Source organism: Siphateles boraxobius, unplaced genomic scaffold, assembly GCF_051911475.1.
Source record: "Siphateles boraxobius isolate OS27281-9 unplaced genomic scaffold, OSU_SipBor_1 55, whole genome shotgun sequence".
Classification (NCBI taxonomy): Eukaryota; Metazoa; Chordata; class Actinopteri; order Cypriniformes; family Leuciscidae; genus Siphateles; species Siphateles boraxobius.
This window is the reverse complement of record NW_027509181.1, coordinates 10,385,092-10,406,040: the sequence shown is the minus strand read 5'-3', so window position 1 is coordinate 10,406,040 and position 20,949 is coordinate 10,385,092. Positions and strand designations below refer to the sequence as shown.

The 20,949-nt window shown below is 43.0% G+C and overlaps 1 protein-coding gene across 1 annotated transcript in view; it reads left to right on the top strand.

The window, feature by feature from the left end:
* Positions 1 to 20,949, top strand: part of ace (angiotensin I converting enzyme (peptidyl-dipeptidase A) 1) — a 42,708-nt gene that overhangs the window by 16,064 nt on the left and 5,695 nt on the right. Inside the window, exons 4-17 of the mRNA XM_077206155.1 lie at positions 633 to 776; positions 870 to 1,061; positions 2,467 to 2,564; positions 4,544 to 4,716; positions 7,093 to 7,316; positions 7,400 to 7,544; positions 8,581 to 8,679; positions 8,787 to 8,909; positions 9,025 to 9,236; positions 11,174 to 11,316; positions 11,391 to 11,549; positions 11,808 to 11,895; positions 12,797 to 12,940; positions 13,182 to 13,373. Of these exons, the coding sequence (XP_077062270.1) occupies positions 633 to 776; positions 870 to 1,061; positions 2,467 to 2,564; positions 4,544 to 4,716; positions 7,093 to 7,316; positions 7,400 to 7,544; positions 8,581 to 8,679; positions 8,787 to 8,909; positions 9,025 to 9,236; positions 11,174 to 11,316; positions 11,391 to 11,549; positions 11,808 to 11,895; positions 12,797 to 12,940; positions 13,182 to 13,373 (2,136 nt within the window). The remainder of the gene's footprint in view (positions 1 to 632; positions 777 to 869; positions 1,062 to 2,466; positions 2,565 to 4,543; positions 4,717 to 7,092; positions 7,317 to 7,399; positions 7,545 to 8,580; positions 8,680 to 8,786; positions 8,910 to 9,024; positions 9,237 to 11,173; positions 11,317 to 11,390; positions 11,550 to 11,807; positions 11,896 to 12,796; positions 12,941 to 13,181; positions 13,374 to 20,949) is intronic.

Here is a 20,949-nt window from a genome sequence, read left to right as displayed (position 1 = left end):
TGTTTGGTTTATGTTTTTTGCCTAATGAACAAAATGTTGGATTTGAATTATTTAGCCTAACCTAAAAGGCATTTATCTGAAGAGTGAACCATTACATCCATATCACATGTAACACTATGATAAGGCAAGGCAAGGCAAGTGTATTTATATAAATATTATAAACCAAGGATAAATATTCAAAACCAAAAAAAATATCTGTTAATTGTTTCTTTGATAAAGTTCTAACAGAATTTCATTAATGTGACCATGCATGCATATAAGTGCAACGGATGTGTGCTGTTTCCCTTCTCCAAATGCACTTACACCAAAAAAGCCACAAACAAGTTATTCTGACGAAGTATGAACACACAACACTATCTAGCCTAGCTGATGTCCATCAACTCTTGCCACTTAAGTGATTCTGCTATAAGATCCAAAGTCAACATGTTTTGTATCCTTTGCTCCTAAATGCTTCCGTTCAAGGTGTTTTCCTGAGAAACAGAACTGATTTAGCTTCCGTGAGCCGCACAAATCCGGAACACTGTTGTAAACAAACGCTGGGTTTCTGGGGCTCATTTGCAAGACTCAGAACATGTTTTACTGTTCAGTTAGTATTACTTATTATGCATTTACGCTATTTATGTGTCTTTTAGAGCTTACAGAAATCATGGCTACGTCAAGAAGCTATAAGAGGCTTCTGTATGCCTGGGAAGGCTGGCACAACTCCTCAGGGGTTCCACTCAGATCCCTCTACCCTGAGTTTGTGGAGCTCAGCAACAAGGCATCTCGGATGGATGGTAAGCGAGTCATTATTTTGGATGAACTGAGGGGGGAGAAAGATAAAGAAAGTAAGATCTAACTCCCATGTTCTTTTTATCGGATTTTCTCAGGCTTTGAAGATACAGGAGAATACTGGCGTTCCTGGTACGAATCTCCAGACTTCAAGCAAGACTTAGAGTATCTGTTTAAACAGCTGGAACCTCTCTACAAAAACCTGCACGCCTTTGTCCGCCGAAAACTCTACGACTACTACGGTCCTAAATACATCAACCTCAAGGGTCCCATCCCTGCCCACCTCCTGGGTGAGTTCGATTGATTGAGAAAAATACGAATTTTTAAAGACTATCCCTTGTGAAAAAGTAAACTTTAGCATACTTTTTTTAATATATTATACTTCAAAATAATATACTTAAGTGTGAACTGGATGTACACTGCAAAAAATGCTTTTCTTAGTATTTTTGTCTTGTTTTCAGTCTAAATATCTAAAAATTCTTGAATCAATATGCATTTTCTGAAGCAGTAAAATGTAAAACAAAAATATCTTATGGCATTTACTCATCTAGTAAATGCATCTTGATTAAGAATTTTTTAATATTTTGACTGGAAACAAGACAAACATACTAAGTAAGAGAAAAATGTTTTGCAGCATTTTTTTATTTTAATCAAAATTAATTGCTTGCTATTTAAAAATAAGTAAAAATGAAGGCTAGCTTAAATTTATATGAAATACAATTAGTTGAACCTTACGGTGCTTTCTTAAAACACTTAATTAGGACTTTATGTAATTTTATTATTACTTCCATAGTCTTTGAAATATGGGTAAGTGCAATACCACACATTTATGGCAAACTAAAACGTACTTTATTGCCATTTCTATTGAAACGTTGCACTTTAGTATATTTAAAAATATTAACTTTAAATGTAACATCAACACAATAGTTAATCAAGTTATATAATCAAGTACATTAATGTACTTTTGTATGCTTGTCACTACATCAAAATAGGTGTATTTCAGTAACAAAGTGACATTATTACAAAGTGTAAAAAGTGTACTTAATGAAAGTGTTCTCTCTTTAATTACACTTAAGTGGCCTTTTATTTAATTTGTATTTTATAACCTGCAAATATATATTTTTTTAGATATACTTTTAATATTTGAAGTACACTACAAGTGCATATTTAATACAATTAAGCACTTTTTATTTACAAGAATAAAGATTTTTTATTATTACTGTAATTACACATCTAGTTTCACAAAGCCAGACTTTTGACATACAGCATAAAATGCCGTCCATATTTGTATCTTATTCTGGCCAGAAATCGCCCGCTTCGACAGAAAAAGACATTAACCCCCGGTTTCACAGAAAAGGTTTAAACTAGTGCCAGACTAAAATGCATGTTTGAGCTGTTTTAACTGAAAGCAACTTGCACTGACATCTTAAAATATGTCAGTACCACTGTTTTGTCTCAAGATGAACAACCAGTAATGTGTTTTTTCTAAGGCAAATTTATAAAAGGTACTTACATGTAAATGTCCTAATTTAACTAAGGCCTGCTTAATCTAAACCCTGTCTGTGAAACCAGGCCTAAGAATTATATGTGAAACCAGGCCTAAGAATTATGTGTAAAACACATTTTTCATCATTTACAACAATAAGTGTTTAAGAGACTCAAGGTGATGTTCTCATTGTGATTGGTTTCTGTTAGGCAACATGTGGTCACAAACGTGGAACAACGTCTACAACATGATGGTCCCTTTTCCTGACAAACCCAATGTAGATGTGACAGACACCATGATTGCTAAAGTAAGCTAACAGAGCTATATCTCAATGACTTGATAATAGATAATACCTGAGCCCTCTAGTGAGTGTTAACCCTTCGGAGTCTTGGGCTATTTTGGCCGTTGTTGAGTACTTTTATTTTTTTTAAATTTTGCAACATAAAAAAATGTTTACCATACCAATGTTTGGTATAATTTTTTTCAGTACAACATCACCTATATGATCAGACAATTATTTTTTCACTTTGATGTACTCTATCAACATACTGGACCCAAAATCACACAAAAAACACAAAATCCGAATAGAAAAATTATAGCTTTTCTACTACAAAAAACACAAACATGCTCAATGAAGCATTTTAAAAGGTTTAAAATGTAAACACAAGTTGTAAATGTCAACATATACAGGTACAATTCAGATATAATCAACCTATATACAAAAAAAATATGATTTACAAAAAAAAGCGTGTGTAGCCATAGGCTTTTTTTCTTTCTTTTTAGCTCAGCCACTTTTTAAAAAATGTTGTGCACACAATTATTCAGAGAGCTATATTTAAGGCCTTGCATTCCCAGAGTATGAGGGTTCGCAAATAGTGCAAATACAACATAAAAAATTTAAAATTGAGATAAAATTAAACTATATGCAGCAAAAAGCAGGTGTGGCAATAGGCGTTTTTTCTTTTCTTTTTTGCTTAGAAACTCTACAAAACAATTCATGTACAATTACACAGATATCTACATTACAGGGATTTCATTCCTTGAGTAAGAGGGGTTCCTCAATAGTGCAAATATACCATACAATAGGTAAAATGAACACAAAATCAAATTATACATACAACTATTTACAGCAAATATCAGGTGTTTTTTATTTTTATTTTTTATCTGTGCCTCTCCTCAAAACAGTTTAGCTAAATCTACTCCTAAACTACCTAAACTACTCCTAAACTACCTAAACTATCTACACTACTCCTAAACTACTCTCAAAATCTACTCAAACTCTTCCAAAAACTAGCAATAATCTCTCTCTATATATATAACGTATATATATCTATCTTTATCAACTCCGTAAATCCTCTGCCTTTCAATTTTGCGTCTTAGCTCAGTTGGCTCCTCCTCCATTCCCTAAAATGTGCAGCCTGAATAGCAGAGTCAGCAGATTCATACATTTTTCTCCGTTTTGTTTTATGACAAAAACCGACGAAGTTATTAGAATAAATGCAACGCCTGTCGCATCCCATCTTGCGTTCTTTTACGAACGCGTCAGTATTTTTTTATATAAAGTTTAAATGATCATATCTCCGTTTTTACTTGGTCTATCAACACAAAACAAAAAGTAATATAGAATTTCAAGCCAGCACTTTCGACAGAAGTGGACGGCAGCGCTCAACGTGACTTTGTTTTTATGCTTCGACGTCTTAAACTGGTCATGTAACTTGATCACGCCGGCGTGATCGGCGACCCCGAAGAGTTAAAGGGGTCATCGGATGCAAAATTCACTTTTATATGGTGTTTGCATATAAATGTCTTACAGTGTGTGGACACAACCAATGAAACATACAATGAAAAAAATCCACTCACTCTTTTTTTATCCTCAAAAAGCCTAAACACTCTCAATAATCAAGCCGTTTGGATTTTCTGAGCAATATGATGTCATATTGCTCATGCTCCGCCCACTGACGGACTGTCCCGTATTAGCATATTTCCGACCTCAGTCATTTGTATACTGTCCGCCAAGGCAGGTCTTTACGTGTCTTGTGTTGACACCCCCCACGGAAGAGAGGGGTGGGGTGAGCAGTTGCTCATTATCATTTAAAGAGACATGCACTGAAACAGGTCGCTGTGAACAGAGCTGTTTTTGAGGAGGTAAAAAGGGTGTTGTTTTACACAACATTGAGGAATTCTAACCAAAGTATGTTAAAAACTTTACATGAAAACCCTAAAGAATCATACCAACTTTAGGAAAATGGGAATCCTATGACCACTTTAAAGTGATTTTACCCATAGGGTTATAATGCCACTCACATGTTCCGGGTGGCTGAGGAGTTCTTCACCTCTCTGGGTTTGATCGAAATGCCTCCTGAGTTTTGGGACCGGGCCATGCTTGAGAAACCAAGTGATGGAAGGGAGGTGGTTTGCCATGCCTCTGCGTGGGACTTTTACAACCGCAAAGACTTCAGGTACATGAATCGTATCACAGGAAAGTGGTTCATATTGTAGCTCAATGAGACTGTGTTTTAGATAGGGTTTCTGATGCTTGTGTGTTTAGTTACTGAGGCAACTATCCTCACATTTGGGTGTAGTTTCACATTTGGCACTTACATGTCCCATGGGTTGATTACATTGAAATAATCTTTCAAACTTTCCTTTTAATCCTCATTAATAATTTTTTGCAACTTTTTAAATGCTTTTAGAGATTTTTTTACTCCCAGACCCAGACTTTCAATCTTGAAAGATAAAAATCCATCATAAAAATTTGAATTATTACATGTCTAAAACTATGATATCTTGAGCAAAGAGTGAAATAAACAATTCCAGTATTTATTGTTAGAAAATAACTTGGTTTTAGTGTCTTGTTTTGCATTTGCTAATGACATCCTTCACCAGAGGAGCTGTTTACGCCTGAAATAAAGATGCGTTTTGGTGTAAATTTTACCAAATGGTGTAAATGGGTCTAAAATGTTTTAAGCTTGTCTTCTTTTGACCACTTCAGGAGTCGAAAACACATTCAACTGGATTGCTTTCATAGTGTAAACGCTTAAAGGGATAGTTCATCCAAAAATGAAAATCCTGTCAGTAATTACTCACCCTCATGTCGTTACAAACCCGTAAGACCTTCGTTCATCTTCAGAACACAAATTAAGATATTTTTGCTGAAATCCTAGATCTTTCTGAACCCCACTGCAGCATTATTACCACTTTCAAGGCCCAGAAAGGTGGTAAAGACATTGTTAAAATAGTCCATCTGACTGCAGTGGTTCAACCATAAGCCCCTTTCAGTCCCGGAACGAGCGCTGTGTGAACAAAAGCCGTAATCAATGCTATGTCATAATGATGGCACTGAAGCCGGGATCGTTCGCCAGCGTGAAACGGTACGTAATGCGCTAGTTTATGATCAGAGAAAAAAATGCACAAACGTGGTTTATCGAGAGAGAAATCACAGCTCATAAGCAAACTATAGACGCTGCTGAGACATTACATGTCACATCGATGTCACGTGTCTTCACGGGATTTTTACGGGTTGTGTGTGAACGCACTCTCTGATTCCGGAAACTCACTGGCAGTGTGAATGAACCGAAATCAAACGAACCCGGGTCAAATCCCAGGTTATCTGTGTATTTTCCGTAATCTCTGTGTGAAAGGGGCTTTAATGGAATGAAGCGATGAGAATACTTTTCCTAGCCCTTCACCTTCCCCAGCACCACCTGCCTAGATCTGCTTAGGAGTTCTCCCTACTTTCCTTGCAGTGGCTCGTATCCTGTTCCCTGTATTTATGTGCATGTTTCGGCAGTAGTCTTTACTCATGCAGCAGCAGCATATCAGATCTAGTCCGTCAAGACAAAGCCTATGCACATTCCATTCTTATCAATAAAATGCTGTTTTACTCTCTTACGAGAGTTTTCATGATTTAATTAACAATGAAATATATTTCTAAAGCATTTAATAATCTTAGTTAATAATAATTTCAACATTTACTAATACATTATTAAAATCTAAACAAAAATGAACTAACAATCAACCGTTGTGTTTTTAGCATTAACAAAGATTAATAAAAACTGTGACAAATGTATATTGCACATTAATATTTAATGTTAGTTAATACATTAACTTTTAACATTTATCAAGAATTACTAATTGTTCCTAATTGAATACATTTTCACCATGGTTTAAAAAACACTACATCATTTGAGATATGGTATATAATACAGTATATTATGAATATTGTTGGCTCTTTTGATGAATTACTTTTTTTTTGGTCACTTTGGTTATAAGTGAAAATGCATAAATGTAAGGTGGAAATAACATTTTGTTGGAAAATTCCATTACATTAAAAAGTTATTCTACTCTGATGCTTGTATGTACAATTTTGAACACTGTGTTCAAACCAGTGAGTGTGAGACTTTTGAAAGAATCGCTTTCCAACTACTTTCAAAAACTCATCCCATCTTGCCTATTGTTCAGCAAGAACTCGTACCCCAAACTCACTCTCTCAATTGTTTGAGGCAATGTTGTTATGTCAAGCCCAGTAAAGCTAATCAAACACACATACTGTAATTCTGTTTTAGTGCTGCAAAAATATTGGCTGTTTCTCAAACTCATGACAATGGTTGATTCAACACTGTTGTTTCTGATTGGTCAGAATGATCAAATAAACAAAACATTTTGATAGCATCACAAGCTTATCAGGGAAAGCAACCTACAAATGGATTCTTTGTTTAGTTTCAAAATATAAGCCAGGATTGTAGAATTATTTTAATATAAAATCAAAACATCACCATCAAATATATTTTTGAGTAATAAACAGCTAAATGTTTGTGTTGTTGGATTCTGTTTAGAATCAAACAGTGCACTACTGTGACTATGGAGCAGCTTTTTACCGTGCATCATGAGATGGGCCACGTGGAATATTACCTCCAGTATAAAGACCAGCCGGTCAGCTTCAGAAGAGGAGCCAATCCTGGCTTCCATGAGGCCGTAGGGGATGTGCTGTCTCTTTCTGTGTCCACACCTAAACATCTCCACACCATTGGCCTTCTGGAACAACTGACCGATGATGCTGGTAAGAGAAAGATGTTCAGAATAATACTTACAGTATAGTGTAAACCTTAGTGATAACCTGATGAAGTATTTGAAATTCCATAGAGAGTGACATCAACTACCTGTTGAAAATGGCTTTGGAAAAGATCGCCTTCCTTCCTTTTGGATACCTTATCGATCAGTGGCGCTGGGGTGTGTTTAGTGGACAAACACCGCTTGAACGTTACAATGCAGATTGGTGGTACCTCAGGTAAAAACCAGTGTCTCATAATGCATCGTTGTGGTCAGCAATCGATCAATTGTGCTGTTATCTCATGAATAGTTCATGATCATATTGATAGGTAAGGGAGTCCATAAAAGGGATATGGTGAGAGGGAAAATAATATGAGATGGGAGGAAAAATGATGTTAATGCTTTTGCATTCTCTTGCAAAAATGTTTGCGGTCCCCTGAGAAACTTTTTTTTCACTCGCAAAATATTTTTCCCCGAGAAACTTCTTTGTAAGTGAATGCAATGTTTTTTTCCTGCCATCTCCATATATTTTTCCCACTCCCATGTCCATTTAGGGGTCCATAGTAACCCCCCTGAACTGATCTCTGTATTATTATTCTTTTTTTTTTATGAGATATCAAAACTAATCAACAACTTTTATTGTAATATCGAATCAATTTATGGTTTGGAATAAATGGTGCAAAATTGTTTAAATGTCAAAAACATACTTTTGCTTATTTCTCTATATACACTACCATTCAAAAGAAAAAATAAAGAAATTAAGATGCCTACTTTTATTCAGCAAGAACGCATTGAATTGATCAAAAGTGTCAGTAAAGACAGTTATAATGCTACAAAAGATTTAAATAAATGCTGTTCTTTTGAAGTTTCTATTCATCAAATAATCCTGAAAAATGTATCATGGTTTCTACAAAAATATGAAACTGTTTTCAACATTTCTTGAGCAGCAAATCAGCATATTAGTATGATTTCTGAAGGATCATGTGACGATGAGGACTGTAGTAATGATGCTGACAATTCAGCTTTGACATCACAGGAGTAAATTACATAAAAATGAATGTTACATTACATTAACATATTATTCAAAATGAAAAACGGTAATTTAAATTGTAATAATATTTCACAATATGACTGTTTTTATTGTATTTTTTGATCAAATTAAATTGCATTAGTTGAAGACTATTTTCAAAAACATAAAAAAAAAACATTACCAACCCCAAACCTTTGAACAGTGTTTAACAAAAAAATTATTGATATTTTATTTATTTTATTAGGACAAAATACCAAGGCATCTGTCCACCAACCAGACGTACAGAGGAACATTTTGATGCTGGAGCAAAATATCACATTCCTGGAAACACACCGTACATCAGGTTGGGTTCTTATCATGAGCTTCCCGTGTTAAATAATCAATAATCAAAACTCTGATTTACACAGAGAAGATAGGCTATCTATTTTTTTTTCTCATTTAATCTTCTAGATACTTTGTGAGCTTCATTCTTCAGTTCCAGTTCCATGAGAAACTATGTAAAGAGGCTGGACATACTGGAGCTCTGCACAAATGTGATATCTACAGATCGGAAGAGGCTGGAGCTGTTTTACAGTAAGTAGTGACTATACAGATCGACTAATGGTGGTTTGAGTAAAATCACTCTATCATCACAATGAATGGAAAGTCTGGACATCGGGACTGAGTGTTATTGTATTGTTTTTGGAAGGAAAGTCTTAAAGGCTGGCTCTTCAAAGCCTTGGCCAGAGGTGCTTCAAGAGGCTCTGGGCACTAACAAAATGAACGCCAGCTCCCTGATGAGCTATTTTGAGCCAGTTACAACCTGGCTACGGGAACAGAACAACAAAACAGAAGAGACGCTGGGCTGGCCTGATTTTAATTGGGTGCCACCAGTACCAGAAGGCTACCCTGAAGACATTGGTAAGACCATGTGTTGACTATCTTTAGTTGGCATGAAACGGAAGTTGCGATAGTCTTCTCTTCCCTATTGTGATGTATATCTGAGTGAAAAGGCTTCTTGTACAAGAAAAAAATGAAGGGTGGGACAATCCATCTTGAATTGTTTGGATGGATGTGGTTTGCTATTGGTTGATCTCATTTGAGTGAGAGGTTGCCCTGCCCTCACGCTAATAAACACGATCAGAGAAGAGAAGAGATGTTGCTGCCAGAGGGAGGGGAAATTATTAGGATTAAAGGACTTTCGACTAAATTAGGACTAAATTTGCATAGATAAATAATTTATTACAAATGCTGCAATATTCTAGCCGGGGTTTCCCCATGATGCCTTGCGCGCATCGTAATTTTATTCACGCTGCTAGGCAGCCTGGATTCCACATAGACATCATATAGATAGACGCCCTATCGACCGCCACTGCCTATTGGCGCGGACGAGCCGTGGGGCCGCCATCTTAAACCGGTCACCCGCTCCGCTTAGTGTAATATGTTTGGCAGGTGCAATGAGCTGCCAGCGCATTTAATTAATCATATCTCACGAATACCGAACTGATTTTCACGTGGGTTTTTTTTGCTGCAAAGGTCATACACGTAGCTACAATACAGGACACATTGAATATTTTGTTCCCAAAGTACAACCAATAGTACGGTAATGTTAAATGTTAAATCTTACTTGTGGAAAGTAATCCCCGAGTGATGGTCCGCCGATTTGAGCAGGAATATGCTGCACAGTGCTCTGGCATGTACTGCTGCTATGCAACGCAAATAGGAGTATGACCGGTTTAAGATGGCGGTCGCATTTCCTTGCGCCACAGCGGCCAATAGGGCATCTAGTCTTTATATGATATCTATGGGATTCCATGGACCAAATTTTCGCCTCAGCGAGGGGACCAATCACAGAACGGGGAGGGAGCAGCAAGACGATGACGACGTCTATGCGACACACCGAAGCAGTTTGTTTATACCTATGGATCTGACATGGCAGGAGACGCGAAGTTACCTTTCGATGCAGCCTTAGTTATTGTTCTAAGTAGTTCAGTTAAATCTCTGACCCATCGTCTTCTTCCTCGTCTAATTTCTGTCGCTCTACATACGTCATCTGGTATAATTGAAACGATTGGCTATGAGCTACGTTAAGGTGCATTTGATAGACATTCGTAGCACGCAATAAACGGCTCTGGGCATTCGTAAACCACGCCTCAAATACGAGAAAATGAACATGTGGTTTCCAGACCCACGTCTCAATGAGACGAGGTCTGACGTTAGCCAGGCTAGCAATATTCCATAAAAAAAGGAATTTTGATTACACGGCTTCACCGCATATATAATGACGGGAATGTGAAATATTGATATTTAGAAGAAACCTTTTTAAAATCTTACCTGTTTATTGTCCACAGTGTACAAAACAATAGTTCTAGAAAACAAGACGAACAGTTTAACAATATTCCCGTATCCCTACTATTAATAGGCCTACTGAAGTCCTCTGGTTTCATTTAACAGTAAATACAGTCAATAACTGAGGCACTAGAAGTCATCTGCTGCATTTTAATGAAACGAGAGAGTGTGTCTGCGTTGTTGCGAGACATAAAAATAAGCGGTGCCTACAGCATTTCTATTGGGAAATAACTGATCTCAAGCATTTCAGAGAGCCATGTGATAAATAAAAAATAATATAACGCATTACAAATAACACGTTTAGTCATGCCCCCTGACCTGCAGAAAGGGGAAACGTTGTGTCTCTTAGCTGCAGAGTTGCCAATTCCATGGTTTCCGCACAGAATTAGGCTACTTTTTAAACCATTTCTGCGACTTAAGTTTAAAACTTGAAATGTTATTGATATTTTAGGCCTACAAAGCCTCCTCGGAAAATGAGCAAAACTCATCCTCATGTTTTTCCTTAAAAGCCACAGGTAAAATAACAGATGAGATGCAGGCCAAAAAGTTCTTGGAGGAATACAACAGCACAGCCGAGAAGGTCTGGAACGCTTATACTGAGGCCTCCTGGACCTACAACACTGACATCACTGAAGCCAACAAGCAGATCATGGTGAGGCCCAGACTGCTCTGTTACTACAACAACATTCATTCTCAGAATCTCATGCTGCTGTTTTTTGGCTTTAGCTACAAAAAAACTTGGAGATGGCCAATCACACAAAGATCTATGGACTAGAGGCCCATAAGTTCGACACCAGTGACTTCCAGGAGGAGTCGGTGAAGAGAACCCTGATGAAACTGAGTGACCTTGAGAGAGCTATACTTCCTGAAGAAGATCTCAAGGAGGTACAGAGAAACAGACAGATAGATAGTCAGATAAATTTCTGTTGCTTTGCAACCATACATTTTTACCATTGAACCTATGCCGAATGTCTTACCTCACTGTAAGTGCAATACTGTAAATGTGTTTTTTATTGGATTTTACAAACTGAAGGCTATAATGTATCTGTGGTAATTGATAGCAGGTCAAAGTTGGTGTTGATAGAGCTGAACTTGTGTTTTTTGGAAGACTAAAATATGACCTCATATTTTTCATGTTCATAGTACAATAATTTGCTAGCGTCCATGGAGACCCTGTACAGTGTAGCGACAGTCTGCAAGGATGAATCAAATTGTCTCCCTTTGGATCCAGGTGAGTTAACTTTTACTAGTTTTGCCATACCATTTAAAAGTTTGGGGACAGACCTTCTTTTTTATAAAGAGATTCATATTTTTATTTAGCAAGGATGCATTACACTGATAAAAATGACACTAAAGCCATTTAAAAGTTAACTCACCTTTGGATCCAGGTGAGTTAACTTTTACTAGTTTTGCCATACCATTTAAAAGTTTGGGGACAGACCTTCTTTTTTATAAAGAGATTCATATTTTTATTCAGCAAGGATGCATTACACTGATAAAAATGACACTAAAGCCATTTATAGTCTTACAAAAGATTTAAGTTTCATATAAAAATTCAATTCATCAAAGAATTCAGATTTCTTTTAAATAAGTTTCCACAAAAATATATAGTTTTTCTTGAATAGCAAATCAGCATATTAGAATTATTTCTGGAGGATCGTGTGACACTGAAGTCTGGAGTAATGAAGCTGAAAATTCAGCTTTGCATCAAAGGAATAATTACATAATTACAATAGAAAAAAAATGTTATTTTAAATTGTAAAAATATTTCAAAATATTACTGTTTTTATTTTTATTTGACCAAATAAATGCAACCTTTTTGAGAAGAAAAACATTGAAAAATCTTAGTAGACAAGCTTACAACTGATCATGTATTTCAAAGCAATGTGTGGAATTCAAGCTTATAACGCCAAGTTACTAAAATATTTTATTTGATGTTTTAGAAGTTATATACATGCGGTCTAAAAACCCACTGTGTTTTTGTTAGTTACACCAACTGCAAACTGTTCATAGTGAAGCAGTGAACAATGAAAGTGCTTATGGAGTCTGTTTTTCATATCACAGCATGCCAAATTGATTACCCCAACCCCCCTTGTGGTCCGTTTTTCATGTGTTTGTGTTTTGTTTTCCAGATCTGAATAAGATCATGGCCGAGTCCAGGGATTATGATGAGCTGCTGTTCGCCTGGCAGGGTTGGCGTAATGCCTCGGGCAGAGAGCTCCGCAACAGCTACAAGAGATACGTGGAGCTTGCCAACTTAGCTGCAAAGAGCAATGGTAAAAGCCTGAAAATAAAGCACATCTTGTCTTAAGATCTCTTGCAACGCAGGACAGCTGGAGAAAGATATTTAATTTGAGGAAGATTGATGAAGGGAAGATGTGGTTTTTTTCAGGCTACATTTTGAAAGAGTATACTTTTTTCTAAGTGGCAGGCAACACACACTGACTGACTCACAATAAGACTAGTTCAAGAAATCTTTCAATGATGTTCTAATGTTGATTGTTTGTCCATTATCAGGTCACAGTGATAATGGGGCATTCTGGCGTTCCCTGTATGAGACCCCCACCTTTGAACAGGATCTGGAGGCCTTGTGGAAGGATCTAGAACCGCTCTACCTCAACGTTCATGCTTATGTGCGCAGGGCACTGTACAAGAAATATGGGTCCGAACGCATCAACCTTAAAGGACCAATTCCAGCTCATTTGCTCGGTGAGAGATGAACTATTTACATTAACGTGATTTGTACTTTTTATTGCAATATGCTTTGGTTAGAAAGTCTTACCAACAATATGTAATATGTTACATGTTATCTAAACTCTCTGGCCCAGTGATTTCCATACTATGATGTAACTCACTTCTTAACTACCATAGAATGATGCATTGTTGAAGAAATCTACTAGCTAGTCACAACAGTTTAGTTGCGCATTGTCAAACTGCATTGTCACAAATTTTTCGTTCAACAATGTTGGTTAATGCTGTCACACAGGTGTTGGAGTAATAACTTATAATTAATCAGTCGAGTCAATGGCAGTTTTTTTTTTTTGCTATGGCATCTGAGGACTAACTATAATTTTTCTGTAATTTTGCTTTATTTCCAGATTCAATCATAGGCTCCTTCTTACGTACTAGAGCACATAGCACATGACACTTTAAATCTCTTGACAAACTAAAGGACGTAAATTAAATTAATATATATTCAAAATGAAAGATATAGATTGTACTGAATGTCAACTACCTCAAGATAAGGATTTGAAAAATTAAGCATGATAAAAGCAAGCATGAATGTCCATCCCTAAACATAAATGTCCATGAGGCATAGCAGATCATAGGAAAACATATGAATTAGCCACCAATTCACCAAAAGGGTAGTCACAAACTGCCACGACTGTGTTGAACAAAACATAAATGATTACATTATTGATTCAGACATTATTGATAACTATGTCTATTTATTCCTCATTGATATACAGTTACTAACTATTAATGTGTCAAACTAATATTTTTGGCTTCATTTAGAAGACTAGAGCATTCTTTGTGTATTGGTGTTGCACCATTATCCATATAAAAGTAGAACTGAATAGAATAGCTTGCTTGACAGTTGTAGTCGGCATTCAATTTCATTATGAAAAACGTCTCGGTTACATATGTAACCCTCGTTCCCTGAGTAGGGAACGGAGACGTTACGTCGGATGACGACGAATGGGGGTTTCGCCTAGAAAGCCAATCATCTTCGTGTATTATAAAACGAGCCAATGGCGATGAAATGCCATGGGTCTGCGGAATTTGCATAGCGTAACTCCGCCCCACCTCGTGGGTATAAAAGGAGGACGCTCGGCAACATGCAGATATGTCTTCGCTGAGGAGCCGAGACTGAACTCAGGCGTCTACCCAGCGGTACAGCGGAAGTGGCAGGGAGACGTAACGTCTCCGTTCCCTACTCAGGGAACGAGGGTTACATATGTAACCGAGACGTTCCCTTTCGTAGTCACTCCGAGTTACGTCGGATGACGACGAATGGGGGTCCCCGTGAAATCACGCCACCTTCACAGCTGTCTTCCAGTGCCCTGCGAAAGTCTGATCCCCCTGTCGTGATACTGGCACAGACGAAGGAGTCCTACTTAACACAGGAATACCAAGGTACACTGGGAAGCATATCTCAGAGGAGATATGCCGCAGCATGCCTACCCGTAGGGAGGACTTAAGATACACATATGGCCGGAGGGCTACATATGGAGGAACACTGGAGTGACCAGCCCGAGGGGTGGCAACTTTCAACTCCAGGAGGGCAAGATGGCTTGCCAAGGGAAAGACACATGCTCAAGGAGGCTTACAGTGGAAATACACATGTGGGGGTTACTCAGGGAGGAACCATGCACACGGAGGCACCTAGCCGACGCCCAGGCAATAGACACTGGCGCCAGCATCAACAGTGCTGGAGGAACTCAGGGCTTCAGAGAGGAAGGCTCACCTGAGGAATAATCGCACGTATCCAGTCCGTGGAGTGGAAAGGCGAGCAAGCGAAGACACCTGAGCGGGTCCAGTACTAGCTGACTGAAGCGAGTACACGAGAGGACACAGGCTCCACTCGGAGATTATAGAATCTGGCGAATGTGTTGGGTGTCGCCCAGCCTGCAGCTCTACAAATGTCTGCCAGCGAGGCGCCATGCGCTAGAGCCCAAGAGGAAGCCACACTCCGGGTGGAGTGGGCTGTCATACCAAGGGGGCACGGTCGGCCTTGCTGTTGGTAAGCCAAAGCAATGGCGTCCACTATCCAGTGAGACAACCTCTGCTTTGAGAGAGCCTTTCCCTTCAGTCTCCCACCATAACAGACAAAGAGCTGGTCTGAGGTCCTGAAACACTGCGTTCTGTCTACGTAAGCGCGGAGAGCGCGTACTGGACAGAGCAGTGCCAAGGCTGGGTCTGCCTCATCCCGGGGCAGCGCTTGCAGGTTCGCCACCTGGTCCCGGAAGGGAGTGGTGGGAACCTTGGGCACATATCCAGGCCGGGGTCTCAGGATCACGTGAGAGTGACCGGGCCCGAATTCCAGGCACGCTTCGTCAACGGAGAATGCGTGCAGGTCCCCTACCCTCTTGATGGAGGCCAATGCAACCAGGAGCGCTGTCTTCATAGACAGGAACTTAAGCTCCACTGATTGCAGAGGCTCAAAGGGAGCCCTCTGCAGGGCATTTAAGACCACTGAGAGGTCCCAAGAGGGAACGAGAGGAGGACGAGGAGGATTTAGTCTCCTCGCTCCTCTCAGGAATCTGACGATCAGGTCGTGCTTCCCCAGAGACTTACCTTGAACTGCTTCGTGATATGCGGCGATAGCGGCCACATACACCTTCAGGGTGGAGGGAGACAGCCTTCGCTCCAACCCCTCTTGCAGGAAGGAAAGCACGACAGAGATCAAGCATTTCCTGGGGTCTTCTCGACGAGAAGAGCACCAGTTGACGAAGAGGTTCCACTTCAACGCATAGACATGTCTCGTGGACGATGCTCTAGCGGAAGTGATGGTAGCCGCCACCGCTGGTGGCAGGGTACTCAAACCTGCCTCGTCCCGTCCAGGAGCCACACGTGGAGCCTCCAGAGATCGGGTCGAGGGTGGCAAAGGGTGCCCCGTCTCTGAGAAAGGAGATCCTTCCTCAGAGGAATTGGCCAAGGAGGTGCTGTCGCGAGGAGCACCAGTTCGGAGAACCAGGTCCGGGTGGGCCAATACGGCGCAACCAGAATGAGCTGCTCCTCGTCCTCCTTGATCTTGCACAAGGTCTGTGCGAGAAGGCTCACTGGGGGAAACGCATACTTGCGTAGGCCCCGCGGCCAGCTGTGCGCCAGTGCATCCGTGCCGAGAGAGCCCTCGGTCAGGGAATAGAACAGGGCGCAATGGGTCGAGTCGTGAGAGGCAAACAGATCTATCTGTGCGTCCCCGAACTGGTCCCAAATCAGCTGAACCGACTGGGGATGGAGTCTCCATTCGCCGGAGATGGGCCGAAACCGAGACAGCTCGTCGGCTGCAAAGTTCCGATCTCACGGAATGTAGATAGCACGAAGGGACCTCAGGTGCTTCTGACTCCATAAGAGGAGGTGGCGTGCGAGTTGCGACATACGGCGGGAGCGTAGACCACCCTGACGGTTGATGTACGCTACAGTCGCGGTATTGTCTGAACGGACTAGTACGTGTTGACCCCTGAGCAACGTGAGGAAACGGTGCAGGGCAAGGCGTACTGCCAGCAACTCGAGGCAATTGACGTGCAAAAGGCGCTGGGGTCCTGTCCAGGAGCCCGCGGCAGCATGTCCGTTGCACATGGCGCCCCAACCCGTGGAAGAGGCATCTGTGGAGACAACAACATGCCTGGAAACTCGTTCTAGGGGAACTCCGGCCCGTAGAAAGCTGAGGTTCCTCCACGGAGTGAAGGACTGACGGCAGGTCGGAGTCACTGGGACTCGGAACGTGCCGTGATGCCATGCCCACCTCGGGACTCGATCGCGAAGCCACAGCTGAAGCGGTCTCATATGAAGCAATCCGAGCGGCGTTGCTGCGGCTGCGGATGCCATATGCCCCAGGAGCCTCTGAAACAATTTCAGTGGGACCGCACTCTTGCCATCGAACTGTCGAAGGCAAGTCAGCAGCGAGTGTGCGCGCTCGCTCGTAAGCTGCGCGGACATGGCGACCGAGTCGATCTCCATACCGAGAAAAGAGATCCTCTGCACGGGGCAGAGTTTGCTCTTCTCCCAGTTGACCCGAAGGCCCAGACGGGCTAGGTGCCGAAGCACAAGATCCCTGTGTTCGCAAACCTGGTCTCGAGAGTGAGCTAGGATCAGCCAGTCGTCGAGATAGTTCAGGATGCGAACCCCGTGTTCCCGAAGGGGAACAAGGGCAGCCTCGACGATCTTCGTGAAGACGCGAGGAGACAGGGCTAGCCCGAAGGGGAGAACCGCGTACTGGTATGCCTGCCCCTCGAAAGCAAACCGTAGGAACGGTCTGTGTCGAGGTAAGATGGAGACATGAAAGTAGGCGTCCTTCAGGTCTATGGCTGCAAACCAATCCCGTGGCCGCACACATTCGAAAATGCGTTTGGCCGTGAGCATCTTGAACGGCAGCCTGTGAAGGGAGCGGTTCAAGACGCGCAGATCCAGGATCGGCCGTAACCCACCGGATTTCTTGGGGACAATGAAGTACGGGCTGTAAAACCCTGACCTCATCTCGGCTGGAGGGACAGTCTCGATTGCACCCTTCGCCAGCAGGGTAGCAACCTCCGCTCTCATGATAGGGGCATTGCCACCGACCATAGTGAAGCGAACTCCCCTGAAGCGGGGAGGAGACCGTGCGAACTGAATCGCATAGCCGAGCCTGATAGTTCTGGCGACCCAGCGAGAAAGGCTGGGAAGCTCCAACCAAGCTGTCAGATACTGAACCAGCGGGGTCATACGAACCACAGCGTCCCCCCGGAGGGGCAGCGAAGCGGAGTGACCAGCCCAGGCGAGGGTGGCAAAGCGGCCCGGAGCGGGGGCGCGGTCATGCTCCGCGTCCTGACAGAGGAGACCAGGGAAGGACCAGCGTTCCACGGGGGTCTGCTCTGCCAGGGGTCTGGCGATAGAGGGGGACGAGAGTGGTGAGGTCCGGAGACGGCACACACTGTCGCCCGCACCCTCCGGGACAGAGGGGGACGGGAGTGGCGAGGCCCGGAGGCGGCACACACTGCGGTCCGAGAACTCTGTGACAGAGGGGGATGAGAGCGGCGAGGCCCGGGGGCGTCGCGCACTGTCAACCGGCTCTGTGTGCTCAGTGATGGGTGTATTGATTCTTTCTTTGACCATAATAGGGTACTGCCCACCCGTGGGTGGGCAGCGGGAGAACAAAAGATTCTCCCCCGGCCCTCCGCCGGGGGAAGGAGGGGGCCTGCAACCACCTCCTGGGAAAAAACCGACACCATCACTGAGCAGCCCGTCTCAGGCGCGCCGCTTAGCCTGGCGTTTAGCGGGGCGCGGGGCTGGAGAGGGCTGTTGCGCCTTCCTGCGGCCTCCTCCACGACGCGGCCCGGGTGAAGGCTGCTGCTGGGGCCATGCGGGAGGGGAGGGAGCCACAGGAGGGCGCCCTCGGCGGCGAGCAGTCTGAGGTGTCTGTACCGACGGCTGGGTGGAGGCAGCAGCAGGCCGTCGGGGCAGAATATGTTTAATCGCCTCAGACTGCTTCTGTGCGGTTGAGAACTGCTGGGCAAAGTCCTCAACCGCTCCGCCGAAGAGGCCGGCCTGGGATATGGGGGCGTCGAGCAGACGGGTACGCTCGGCGTCCCGCATATCAGCCAGGTTCAGCCATAGGTGACGCTCCTGGACCACAGAGGTGGCCATCACCTGACCCAGGGAGCGTGAGGCCACTTTCGTCGCTCGGAGAGCGAGGTCAGTGGCGGCACGCAGCTCATTGAAGAGCCCTGGGTCAGTCCCCGCCTCGTGCATATCTCTGAGCAGCTGGGCCTGGTAGACCTGCAAGGTGCTCATCGCATGCAGAGCGGCAGCCGCCTGTCCTGCAGCTCTGTGAGACCTCGCCACTAAGGTGGACGAGAATCTACAGGCCTTGGACGGGTGCTTAGGATTACCACGAGATGAAGCACTCTGAGGACATAGTTGCATGGCAACAGAGCGTTCAACCGGGGGAATCCCAGTGTACCCATGGGCGGCTGCCCCATCGAGGGGAGGAAAAGCGGAGAAAGCTGACGAACGTACACGGGAGGTCAAGGGAGCCTTCCATGATTTCGTCAACTCCTCATGCACCTCCGGGAAGAATGGCATTGGGGTTGGCTGTGGCCGTGAGGCGGCAGCCGCACCCAAAAACCAATCATCCAACCGCGAGCGCTCAGGGCAGGGCGGAGGGTTCCACTCAAGCCCGATGCTCGCGGCGGCCCGGGAGAGCATGGCCGTCATCTCGGGATCTGATACGGGCAACGCTGGAGCTCCAGAAGGAGCTCCACCCGCATCGTCACTTCCCGATGACTCTTGCCCGCCTTGTGATGCCGCGATCGACATCGAGTCTTCCTCTGGAGCGCCGAATGAAACACGCGGGGCATCGAAGGATGAACCCGGTAGAATCACCGCGGCACTCGCGGGTTGCAACACTGTAGAGGGGGGCGTGGTCCGAGGACGCATCGTCGGATTGTCCCACACCGTAACCCTCAGATCACCCTGTCCACCAGCCGAAGTACAGCCTCTCGTGGAGGATGTAGATCGGGGTGTGGATGAGGGGACTCTCTCCCGAATGAGATCATTGAGTCTAGACCTCAGTGTTGCGATGGCCATGTTCCCACAGAAGGAACATGAGTCATCCACAAGCGCTGCTTTAGCGTGCTCTAAGCCCAAACACGCAAAGCAGCGATTGTGCCCATCAAAGGAAGACAGGAAACGACCGCACCCAGAAGAACACGGGCGAGACATCTTTAAAAAGACGTGCCACGTGCAGCTCTTTTAGAGAAAAAACTCAGCGATGCTGAGGCGACCAGGGAGAAACACACAGACTGGCAGATCACTGCTCAGATCGCAGGCAATGTGAACTCGCTGGGTACCGCCGTCACACCAACACCGGAGAGTTCGCTCGTCACAGAAGATGAAGTCAGGATTGGCTTGTGGAGTGAAGAGAAGCTCTTGGCTCCGAAGCGAAAACATTATCTGCATGTTGCCGAGCGTCCTCCTTTTATACCCACGAGGTGGGGCGGAGTTACGCTATGCAAATTCCGCAGACCCATGGCATTTCATCGCCATTGGCTCGTTTTATAATACACGAAGATGATTGGCTTTCTAGGCGAAACCCCATTCGTCGTCATCCGACGTAACTCGGAGTGACTACGAAAGGGAACAGCAGCTTTCTGGTAACTTTTCCTGTGTTACAGATGAACAAAATTGTGTAGTTTTTTAATGACATGAGAGTGTGAATGATGACAGACAGGGTTTTTAAGAGGTTTCTTTACTTTAATCCAAATCTGAATTCTTGCTACCTCAATTCAAATTCAGCAATAATTTTCGAATCAATTCGAGTCCTCCAACCTTAATTCTTTAAACCAAAGCTTTCTTTCACAGATGTGGCTAAACACAGAAAAATTCAGTAAGACTAAAACAAAGGCTAAAGTTGCTGAAATCTACTCAGTTTATGCTAAAAAGTACTTTGCCATCTTTTTTTTAGTTGTTAAGGGTTTACATTGATATTCTGTAGTTGTTTGCGGCAACTCCAAAAGAATCGACAGGATTTAATGTGCATTCAAAATCATCAAGGGTGACAGTGCATATTAGGTATGCACGTGTG